General features: G+C 33.8%; 1 protein-coding gene across 1 annotated transcript in view; it reads right to left on the bottom strand.

Annotated features, from left to right (window-relative positions):
• The window catches only part of LRP1B (LDL receptor related protein 1B), a 1,927,222-nt gene that overhangs the window by 479,413 nt on the left and 1,434,983 nt on the right, over positions 1-12,826 (bottom strand). The window contains exons 36-37 of the mRNA XM_032856138.1: positions 2,857-2,991; positions 2,156-2,285 (exon numbers count right to left, since the gene is read on the bottom strand). Of these exons, the coding sequence (XP_032712029.1) occupies positions 2,156-2,285; positions 2,857-2,991 (265 nt within the window). The remainder of the gene's footprint in view (positions 1-2,155; positions 2,286-2,856; positions 2,992-12,826) is intronic.

Genomic DNA, 12,826 nt, shown 5'->3' with positions numbered 1-12,826 from the left:
TGAGACCAAGACATGAAGTCTAAGACAGAATATAATGTAGTAAAGATAACAGTTGGAAAAAAAATAGAAAAACTCCAAAAATTTACAATCAAAATTTTTGCATCCAAGAGCATTCTTAACCAATGCAAGTTTTTTAATTTTTACAACATAATCTTAGCCAGAAGTGTGACAAATTGCAGGTGTTATATCACTTTCCTATATTAATCTTCTTTGTTTCCTTTTTCACTGTACTAATACAATGACTTAATTTTATAACATTTGTCAAGAAACTGAAGCAAATGAAGATATTGGAAAAACAACAAACAAGCTATAATAAATAAGAAAGTTTGTAGACTTTCACAAGAGCCAATTTGATGTTTTACATAGATTGACTTCATTCTAAATCAGCATCATGTTATCTAATACACCATGGTTCACTTGCCCATCCCTCCAGAAAGAAGAGGAGTTCTATTAACATAAAAACATCCACCCTTTAAAAACCAACAAAAACCTCAGAAGTCAAATCATACTAGCAATGAAAGAAACACAGTGGTGGCAAGTTATATAAAGTTTTATAATAAGACGACTTCAATATCACTGCTTAAAAGAAAAACAGTTATCAGGCTGCATCTTATTTTTTACCAGCCACTGTACTAAACACTGGGGATAGAGAAATAAACCAAATGCGCATGACTATTCTCCTCATAGCACAGTGAAGAATGGAGACATCATCCAGTCCAGAGAAAAAAAAACAGAGCTACTAAGCAAATAAATATAAGTAAATAAGCAAATATTAGTGCATGGATTTAGAAAAAAATGAAAGTAATCAAAGTACTAGGTACTTTGGTGTCACAGAATAGAACAATCTAATCTGTTTACAAAGCCAGGGAAGGATAAACAAAATTTAGCAAAGTAAAAATAGGAAGGAAAACACTGCCGATAAAGGAAAGAGGTTGTTCAAAGGGTAGGAATAGGAAAGAACAGGAAGTATCTGAAAATATTTTTTAAAACTACGTAGTCCAACAGAGACTGACTGAGATATCATAAAGTAGTAGTAGCAGGACTATGAGCCTGAGTCTTTACATAAGGCCTGATTCAGAAGGATCACAACAGAGGTGCCTGGTGGCTCAGCTGGCTGAGCATCTGACTCTTGACTGCTGCTCAGTTCGTGATCTCAGGGTCCTGATCTCAAGGCCGTGAGATTGTGCCCCGAATCGATCCCTGACCCCTGTACCAGAACCTCACATGGGTCTCCTCACTCAGCACAGAGTCTGCTTGTCCCTCTCCCTCTGCTCCTGGCCCACCTGCTCATGCTCTAAAATAAATAAATAAATAAATAAATAAATAACAAGTAAATAAATAAGATACTAAAAAAAACGAAAGAAGGATCACAACAGAAATTTGGGCTTTACACAGAAGTCAATGAGGATCCCTCAAAAGGATTTAAGCAAGATTTATATTAAAGGAAAAAAATTCACTGTAACCTTTAATGATGTTAGGAGATGAACTGGGAAATTATTGCAGTGTTGTATGTGTAAGATAAGGACAGATTTAATTAAAGTGGGAGTTGCAAAGATGGAGAGTAGTAGATTGATAATATTTAGAAAAGAAATATTAATAGAACTTGATGGCAGATTGAATTCATTTTAATTTTAGATATGCAAAGTTTGAGCATCTATGAAACATCTCAATGGAAAAATGGAGATGTCAAAAAGGCAGGTAAACATATTTATCTGGAACTCAAGTGGAAAAAATACAAAGCTTGGGATGAACATGTTGTCTTAGCAATCATAGACTTATAAATGAAAATTGAAGCTTTAGAAATATTGAAGAATGAGGATGGATATTAATCACTCATCAAGTAAGTGAATACCCATTTTGTAAACAGTGGTAGGGTAGAACTTTAAATTGAGAATCCAGAAACATGTTGGTATACTTACTTGGATTTACACATCCATTAAAGAACTGTGTAATAAATATGACCTCATCAAATATATTCTAAAATATACATCACAGAGTTGAAAATAAACTTTTCTTTTTTTGCTCAGGTAAAATACTGAGTTTCATTTCAAATACTATGAGTAAAAATAAATATTAATATGAACATCTGGATTTTTTAAATGAAACTTAAGAAAACTCACTTAAAACTCAAGACATATGTAAAGCTTAAAATTACCCTTTCTCTGGGTGCACAGCTATAGATCTTGGTTGATCCAGGCCTTGGGAAATAATTACATAACGGAAAGAGCCATTGAGTCTTGCAACTTCAATTAAGTTGAAACCATGATCTGTCCAATATATGTTACCTAGGAGAAACACAGGTGTGTTTATAATATGGTTGTAAGAAAGAAAAGTATTTATTATTTATGGCTAAAATTAACTTTCTAAGCATTTGCATACCTATCAAGAAATCATATATTCCTATTTTTTAATGTGTACATTTCCTAAGCAGAAAGTTGTAAATAAACTAATATGCAAACACTTCCCAATCTCATGCATCTGTGGTTTAAACTATATAATGATATATTTATATGCTAAAAATAAGTTGAAACTTCTCTCACCTAAAGAAGGGATCTATTTTAACTTTCTACTGACTTCAGGCAAAAGAGAACTTCTAACACATTTGTTTACCTGCCTCACAGTTCCCAGGAGATTTGGGCTAAGTTAACACTACATAATCTACTTCTGCATAAAAACACTTGTCTAAAGACTCAAAAGCATTAGAAAGAATGAAGCCAAGAGCAAAAAGACTATTTATCCCCGTGGCTAGGAGTACAAAAAAAATTATTGTGAGTTGGAAACAGAATTTTTATGAAGGAGATTGAGATCCTAACAGAATAGGTAGGAAATGAGAATAGAAAAAGCCATGGATTATACCAGCAATCCAGTCAATAGCTATCCCCTCCACTCTTCCCAAGCCATTGGTAATGATATCTTCTTTCCAAGTCTGATCTCTTTTAGCTCGGCTAATTTTATTGAAGCCCATGTCTGTCCAGTAGATGGTATCATTTTCTATGGGTAAGACAGAAAGAAAAAAAAGCAAAAAAATACACATACACTATAAAAGATATCAATGTATGTATCAGGATCACATTGTATTAGTATTTTGGGGGTTATCATCCTGGGTCTACTAGGGTATAGATATTCTTCAGGACAATTTACTAACACAAATAGCAAGAAAGATATTAAAACAACATGAAAGAACCTAATCAAATGGTTTTTTAAAAGTACTTTTGAAATATATGTGGAAATGACCTATCACATCCTTGATTGTTTTTTCTCCATTTTTCTACTCATTTAACTAAAAAAATACTTATCTCACATTATTTTGCAACCCTGATGTCAAACCATGCTATTTTGGACCACGGTTTTTCCCTTCACACCTATACCTGTGTCTGAGTTCTCTAAATATAAAAAGAATGCTACTGGAGGTAATCAACAAAGTCTTAAAGTAGAGAGAGAATGGAAAGAAACATAAGGGCATTTCAACTATATCAAGAGTGTTTTAAGCATAAGGTCATTCAAAATGTATAAAGTCTTAAAAATGCCCTAGCATTCAATTATTCCTTCTGAGGTACTAGTTTCCCAAATGTCAAGTACAAACCCCTTACATTATTTTTCAAACTCTGATTGTACAAATGGGCTTAAGAATACTTGAAAAATGGCTCTATGATATTGCAGAGTCTTTAAATAACAGTGCTTTCTGAATATTTGAATGAAAAATGTGTCTAAAGATTCTAAATGAAATATATTATATGTGCATGCATATGCATAAAGGGTAGCGTTTATAGACCAATGATTTTAAATATAGCCACCAGAAAGACACTGGGGACAAATCATTAAATAATAAATTTGCCACCAACTAAGTAAGTTTTTGTGTTGTGACCTACGTGGCCATTTGAAGAACAAATCCTTTAAGACCAATATAATTTCCCTCTGGCACAGTGACAGACTATGGAAATAAAGAAAAAATAATTAGTATAATAAAGCCATTTATCAGTAAGCTTTGAGATTCCATTTCAAGTATAATATAGTCTAAATTCTTTTGCCTAATTGGAAAAAGGTTCCAAATCCCCTTGTTCTCAAGAATGGTAAGTCAAATATATAATTGTTTGAAGCAGAGAAGATACCATTTTCAAATATTTATCTGGGAAGCAAGAACTTGTTTGGTTTTTCCAATTTTATTAAAGTATTAGTTAACATTTGAAAGAGTGAATCAGTGAACAATAAACATTTATTTTTGCATCAATACTAAGCCTTATGTCAAATCCAAATTCTCTTCTGCAAATGTTAGACCCATATATTTAACTGCCTTTTTTGTATCTCCACTTTTATGTAGAGTAGACAATCTTGGTATACAAAAGACAAATTCTGGATTTCTACATGAAACACTCTTCCCTTGTAGTCTTTCACACTGCAACTCCATAAGCCATGATGGTATGATGGATGATATTTCCATCCTGTTTCTTGGGCTAAAAACCTCATACTATCCTTGAATACTTTTTCTCAAACTTCACATCTAATCCATCACCCATATATTGTAGTGTTTAATCTATTACAAAGTATTTTTGGTTCTTTTAATTCTTTCAAATCATATCCATCATCTAACTACTTTTCACATTCTCTACTACTTACAGTGCAATCCAAACTACTATTAACTCTTGCCTGAAGCACAGTTGGCTTTTGAACAACCCAAATTTGAACTGTGTAGGCCCATCATACATGGTTTTATTTCATTTTTTTTAAAGATTTTATTTATTTACTTGACAGACAGAGATCACAAGTAGACAGAGAGGCAGGAGAGAGAGGGGGAAGTAGGCTCCCTGCTGAGCAGAGAGCCCAACGTGGGGCTCAATCCCAGGACCATGAGATCATGACCTGAGCCGAAGGCAGAGGCTTAACCCACTGGACCACCCATGCCCCCACGTTTTTTTTTTTTTTTTCCGCAGTAAATATACTGAACAATATTTATATAGTCACAGACAGACATTTTATCCTGTAGGCAGATGATGTAAATTTACAGCATCAATAAACTCAATAAAGTACTTTAAATATATTTCTCTAATGATTTTGTTAGTAACATTTTATCTAGCTTGCTTTATTCTAAGTATACAATATATAATACATAGAACATACATACAAAATATGTGTTAAGCAACTGTTTAAGTTATTGTAAGTCTTCTAGTCAACAGTAGGTTCTTAGAGGTTAAGTTTTGGGGGAGTCAAAAGTTATATGCAGATTTTCAACTGCATAGGGGTCAGTTCCTTTAATCCCCACATTGTCCAAGGTCAACTATATTGAAAATAGCTTTCTAACTTTTTGCCCAGCTTCATTTCTGCCTCAGTACTCCCCTTTCCTCCCTAGTCCTTTCTTTACTTAGGGGCCATTGTTACCCTTTTAAAAAGTAAACAAGATCATTTCTCCCCTCTCCACTCAAACTCTCTAATCATTTGTCATTTCATCCAAGGTATAATTAAAGTTTCTTTCCATTACCTTCATAATCTACCCATATCCTTCAACCTTCTCTCACTTGACATCCTTCCATTCTCGCCCTCACTCATTATCTCTGGTAACAGACTTTTTCTTCCTAACAGAAACCAAATACTATCAGTCTAAGTTCTTTACATTAATCCTATTTAGGAGCTCTTTCCTCAGATATCTGCATACCTCTGTCTTAGCTCAAATATCCCTTCCTTCTTACTGAAACTTTCTCTGACTACCTGTAAAAAATTATTTCCTTGACATGCTCTACCCACCTCATCAAACCTATTTTTGCCCATAGCATTTATTACTGTCAAACCCTGTGAGGATCAAGACTTTACTTTGTTCACTGCTTTATCCCTGGCACCTAGAAAAATAATATCTGACATGCAGTAAGCTCAAAGTAAACATTTGTTGAATAATGAATGAATGTGATGTGCTGTACAAAGACTGGCTGAAGGAGATATGGGGAAGACACAGAGTTTATCATGAGAAACTTTATAAGCTCAATGAGAAGAAAGTATGCATTTGAAAAAAAAATGACTAACAATTCACAATACTGGAGCATGAGCAGCATACACATATTACAGGCAAGTAATCTTGCAAAAGTTCAAAGAAAATATTCACAACAATCTTCACAAGTAATAGGAAGAAATACCCTATTTTATATGGGAATCTTACTTTTGAATTACCCTCTAATAACTCTGCCAGGCTGCAAACTGCTGTTTCATATAACCAAGAAACATTCTTCTTCACAAACTACAGTTCGCATATACTTTTATTATTATATTGAGCTGAAATCGGGGCTTTACATTTTTTTTTTTTTTTCTTAGAAACAGACCATGAGGAGGTTGTCTGGGTGGCTCAGTTGGTTAGTGTCCAACTCTTGATTTCGACTCAGGTCATGATCTCAGGATCCTGGGATTGAGTGCCACTTTGGGCTGTACACTCAGCTTGGAGGCTGCTTGGAATTCTTTCTCCCTCTCCCTTTACCCCTCCCCCCACTAGTGCTCATTCTCTCTGAATAAATAAGTAAACAAACTCTTAAAAAAAATAAAAAAACAGACTCTGAGATAATTCATAGGTAGGGATTGCAACTGACCCAACTTTTACCAATGTAGTCACATGCGCTATAGATAGTTCATGAATATTCATTTCGTGGGTAATAGATTAATTTATAACACTGAGGTTATCTCTAAATGGCCAAGTCCACTAGGTCAAAGCACTGAGGAACTGAAAAGTTTCCTTGTATTATTTCTATTAGATATTTTGGGAAATTAGTGAGCAAATCAATCTTGTGGTGAAACAGTAAAGAGGACTTAAACAACAGAATTAAATCAGTCATTCATATCCAAATCTCTTTCTTATCAATTCTTTCATATACGTATTCAGACCTATACATGTTATGTTGAGTAAGTTGACTAATACATAAGAATATGTTTTCTTAAAAAAATGTATTTTCTAATATCTGGGAATATCTGCAAAATAAATTATCTCAGGACTGTCTTAATTAAGAATAAAATCAGACTGAAAGATGATAAAATTTTACAACAAATGGTGAAGATACAAAATGGAAATACATATAAATATAGAAAGGGAAGAAAAGACTATCATAACTGTGTCCTGATACTTACTCCAAAACATATTTTTTAACTTTAATTATCCTTATTCAACACATTCTTATAGAATATTTGTGTGTGTTAAACATTATTATAGGCTTAGGAGTTTAGTGGCAAACATGATAGACAGTCCTTATAATCACAGAGTTCACTTCTGGAATTAAATTAAAAATAAACTGTCTTGAGACATATGGTAATTGGTAATATATAAAATAATCATAGGATTGGAAAATAGAATTTGTAATTTAAGGTAATAACAATTATAATTAGCTCCCCACAGATATAATAAGACACATAGGATATTGGTAACTATTTTCAAGGATTACATAGATTGGAGGCCAGCTATTGTGCATTGTAACTACAGTCAGAATTAAAAGAAAAACTGCATACGGTTATAAGGATATTAGTCTGTAAAATAAGGGAGAAGCTTATTGATGCTCAGAAAAGTTAAACTTTTTGAGTTAAGCTGAAGTGCTGACCATCTACAGAACTAGATTATGCACAGTCCTGTATGAAAATAGGAAACAAGAAATATAAATTTCTTAAAGGCCTTTCACTCCTATTTTTATTATGTTTATACTAATATATAATAACATATATTAGTATATAAGAATTTTATTTTATTATAAAATAATCTATTATTATAAATAATTTATTATAGAATAAAATTTTATATTTATATAAATTATATAATTTTATTATCTATTTTTATGATTAATGAACACTTATTATTTATTGTGAATACACTTGTCTCCATGTTAGCTTGGGTCGTTGGATCCTTTCTAGAAAATTCAAAGTCTTGTTTCCCCACCTAAACTGAGATACTATTTCAGAAAACACCATACCAAAATAAAAATTAAGAAAAAAAAGATAAAATACGATGTATAAGATTACCATGCTTCCCTCTCCTAATGAAAAAGTCACCAACACACCAGGAAGATAACAGACTAGATTGCAAGGGGTCTAAGGCTAGGATCTTAACATTGATTGTTCCACCGTTTCCCATGAGACTTTCACAAAGTTACTTTGTCTCTCTTCATCTCAGTTTCCTCACATATGAATATGAATATACAAATAGAAAGACAGAGATATACAGATATAAGTAAAAGAAGGTAAAACCTAGATAACTTTTAGGATTCCTTTCAACTCTTGATGTTCTAATGTTAAGATTTAATTTTTGGTTGCACTTTAAAGGAATATAGTATCTCAAAGTTCTGCCCAGTTTTAGCTGTTACACGGATTTTCCTTTTTCTCTGTAATTTTTTCTCATTTTAACTAGCTTTGTTGTCTGGAGCTAAAAAGAATAAAGCATATGATTTTTCCCAGAGCATGCTACTAATGGTTATGAAACCACATTTATTTTTTTAACTACAGACCTTAGCACTTATCCTACTAAATGCTACCAATTGACATTTTTCAAAAAAATCATGTTATCCAATGCTCTTTTTTGTGATTCTCACAATGTGATAAGTATATCTTTATTCAACTATATCTTTATTCAAGGCAATAAGAAATATGTTGAACAGAATCAAAAATATACTTTTGGCATACCATTTTCTGCTGCAATTGTGCTCCACCATTCTTTCATTCTGGCTGATACAACCAGGAAGAACTCCTACCACAGATGAAGAGGCAAGAAATTCTCAAGATTCTCCCCTTTCCAGGAATCAGTCTGTACTGATTTACTCTGGTTGAGAGTGCTTACCTTAGGAGGTAAGGGGCAAATGACTGGCTTCAACTAAGGAATGGCTTTAGAATGTATTATTATCAAAAAGTAGAGGGGAGCTTATTATTTTAGCTTCCTCCTCAATTACCAGGATTTTTATTTTTCTTTCCTGCACCAGTGTTGAATATGTCTGAGAGGTGAAAATTACAGCGAAGCCAAGAAAAATACTGGCTTTTTGGATGAGTCTTTTACAAATATTATAATATTTTTGTAAAAGATCTATATCTTAGCGCTTTGATCACATATCACCAGGCTTTAGTCTTTTATTTTGTCTAGAATTCTAAAAGGTAAAGTAAATATAACAAATAAAATCTCAACTTCGGTAAAAATGGTGACATCCAACCTTAATTCTGAGAACACCAGAACACTGAAAGACTATAAGTGTTCCGGGCTCCTATTATAATTGCAAATAAGAGCCAGTGCTGTGAGGATCAGGAAAACAAAACAAAACAAAATCAAACAAACAAACAAACAAAAAAAACCCATGAAGATGGAAAGAGTTTGTGAGCTATTAGCTATCAGAATACAAGGAACTATAAAGAAAATGGGAGAGACAGAAGTAAGGGAAGAAAGGAAGGAAGGGTATTGCACTTCTATTTTATCATTGGCATAGCCACTCCATATGCTAATATGACTTAACAGAGAATATTAGAGATATAAGAAGAGTAAGAGAAACTGAGGCATTCTGAAAATGAACTTTTAAACATGTTATAATCAGTGCTTGAGGAACAAGTTTCTTCTGTCATCTTTTATCAGTACGTTGCTGATAAATTTAGACCATTTTATCACACTATGTATAAATGCGGCTATATTTTGAATCTAGCAGCTGCTGTGAGAAAGACAACTGGATGGCAAAAAAATGTATTGTCATGGTTAGCGAAGCTACAAAAATTAGAAGGTACCCCACAATTTATTTTTAAAAATCTTACCATAAATTTCCCTTTCCCTTAATTAAAACAGAAACAAAAACCTCTAACATAAACAAATCCTTCTAAAGGGATCTGAGTTTGGTCATTAGATCTGGTAATGTGGACGGATTCTACTACCTAGTACCTAATTCCTAAGGTAATAATTTGGTAAATGACAACAATGGAAGCTCAGAATCTGGTTGACCTTTAGGAGGTTTACTTTTCCCAGGTTTATAAATTAATAAAATTATAGACATTTTATAGAAAACAAGAATCTTTAGTAATACGTTCTGCTAGTACCTTCTTAGAGTTTACAAAGAACTTGTTTAGAAAGTTAAGTTAGATCCACAACACAAAAAATTACTTAAGGACAGTTCCAAATCATGAGTACTAAAATTTGCAAATTTGTTTAGCTTAATTTATTTGCCAATGTCTTTTTGTTCCCATCTTGTTGGACCCATTATACTGTATCCCACACATTAAAAATAAAGACATTTATGCTCACTCCCCAAAGCACGTGCTAACTTATTGGAAATTCTATGTAAAGTAAGACTTGGTTTCTTGATAAACTTCAGGCTTGGATTCCAGAGAATATTTTATCTATGACTATTCTTTCTTGGGATCAGAAAGAACAATATCCTTCACCCATCTCCTCCAACCATCAGTTTTTACTTGGACTTTAATTATTTACCATCACTTTCAGATGAGCTGGTTACCTACACTTTTCCCCTTTGAGGTAAAAAATATAAGGCTTCTAGGAGGCTTTTATTGTCATTTATTAGCAGTGACCTTAACAGGGAGGCCCAGAAATCCAACTGTTTCTCTGTTTACAAAGTCTGCCTTAAGACATGCAATTCATTAATTCCTCTAGCTTAGTTAACATAATGATTTCCAAATGGATTTCATTCTAAAATTTCGACACATATGACGGTTACCTCCAATCCAAACCCTACTTTTTGTTCTTTTGGAAATCATCTTGTAATTTTTGGGAAGGAAAGACTTTCTCACATCACTTCTAAATTTTCCAGTCATCGTATATCTAAATGCTGTTTTTTGTGCTTGGTATGTGTCAGTCATTTCAACACAGACACTGGATTCAGCCCTTTTCTCTCATCCACTTCTTATAACCCCACCCACACATGAAATATAAATAAATAACAGAATTTATGGAAGCATGGGATTGGGGGATAAATTATAACAACATAAAAAACTTCAAACTGAAAATTAGATACCTTATTCTAGAAAGTGCTCTGGTCATACCCACCAGAGGTGATTTTTCAGTGGCAGCCCTGGCCTCACACCTTATTGCACACCACTCTCCTCTGATCTCATCTCAATTTATTATTCCCTCCCCTTTCAGATTACCCAGTCTCCAAAAACAGACCCTCTATAACTATTGTCCCCAACTCAGCAACAGGTTTGCCTTCATACAGTTCAAACTCAATACTCCTCTAACGGCTGTCCAGTAGAATTGCCTAGAGAAGTTAAAAAAAAATACTCAAGATAATGGTTCACCTCAGTGATTTTTAAGTTGCTTAGTCTGCGATAGTGTGCTGGTTGAGAATTACCAGCTAACTCATCAAAAGCACAGATAGGAAGAAAAACACTTGTTAGTCAACAGGATCTAAGGTCTTATGAAGGAGATTGCTATTGTAAAATGCTACCCTGACCTCATTACAATCTCTTTGCTATTAATGGCTCACGACTAAAGGCATTTTCAAAGAGAAAGGAACGCCATATCCAGAACATCATATCTGGGATTTTTTTTTCCCCTCCAGTTGGAGGAGACCTTTAAATTGGGGGAGGGGAGATATATATATATATATATATATATATATATATGTGTGTGTGTGTGTGTGTGCGCGCGCGCGCGTATATAAAATATTTTATATAAAATAATTATTTTATATATACATATGGCTGTATTTTTAGATTTGTTGATTCTGATGAGACAGGAAAATTGAAGGGACTCCATTAAAAAAGCATTTGTTGTTTATTTGTTTTCCCTTTGCTCCAGGTTCTATTCTTGCTAGGGTCTGCACCCCCACCCCACTTTGCACATGCCTTGTAATGCAAATAGCGTCTATCCTCCTGGTAAGGGACAGAGAGAATGCTATCTTTAGAGTCTTTCAGCACAATAGATGACAAATAAGGAGTTACCATAAATGTTCTGTGAGACCACTGACTCCAAACACCTTGACACCAAGACCCCTGGTCTCAGGGGATAAGTGACTGAGGAAGGACACCTGGACCATGTCCTTGTTCTGACAAGTTTCTGGATGCCTAATCACCAATAAAAAATCTCAGACCCCAAGCAAAGAGGAGACTCCCTTCTTTCCTTCATGAGACTCCCTGCATTCAGTCTGTATCTGCTCTCTCTGTGTCTTTAATAGTCTCTGCTTTCACCTCCAGCTGGCTCCAATTTGATTTCCATCTTGCATGGTCCTACAGAAACCCCTGTGTCCTTGGACCCGGCCTACGTTCATCACTGATATGCCACTGGTCCCAGATCTGTCAGAAATCACTGCTCTTCAATCTATACCTGAATCAAGCTAAATCAAAAGGCAGCTCAGGAAGATTACTTTGCGTGGATCCTTTTCCATTCTCAATAAGCTGGCTTTTATTGAACTATGTATGATATGTCCTTTGCCACACATACGTATTCTTTGCTTTTTTTTTTTTTCTTTTAAATTATATAGACCTTGTGAGCCCTGGAATTGATTGCATTCCTGACTTTGTACTGGTTATTAGAAATACAAAAATTGTATTTGCTGCCAACTTTCAGCAAAAATACACAATTTTACAGCATACAGTTTATCTCTAGTTTCATATTACTTTTCCCCCTTTTTTCTTAGTGTTCATTCCCTCACATCTTAATTGTTCATCTTACTGCCATTCCCACATTTTTTAGTACATGCAGTAATGTTTAGAATAAGATGAGATATATCTATATCTATATCTATATCTATCTATACATATATATTATATATATATATATATATATATTTAAGATTTATTTGCTTATTTGAGAGAGAGTAAGAGAGAGCATGCACACAGGGGGAGAAGGAGAAGACTCTTGGTCAAGCAGAGAGTCCAATGTGGGGCTTGATCC

Source organism: Lontra canadensis, unplaced genomic scaffold (assembly GCF_010015895.1).
Source record: "Lontra canadensis isolate GAN:19392208 unplaced genomic scaffold, GSC_riverotter_1.0 scaffold11, whole genome shotgun sequence".
Taxonomy (NCBI): Eukaryota; Metazoa; Chordata; class Mammalia; order Carnivora; family Mustelidae; genus Lontra; species Lontra canadensis.
This window is presented reverse-complemented; position numbering and strand designations above follow the sequence as displayed.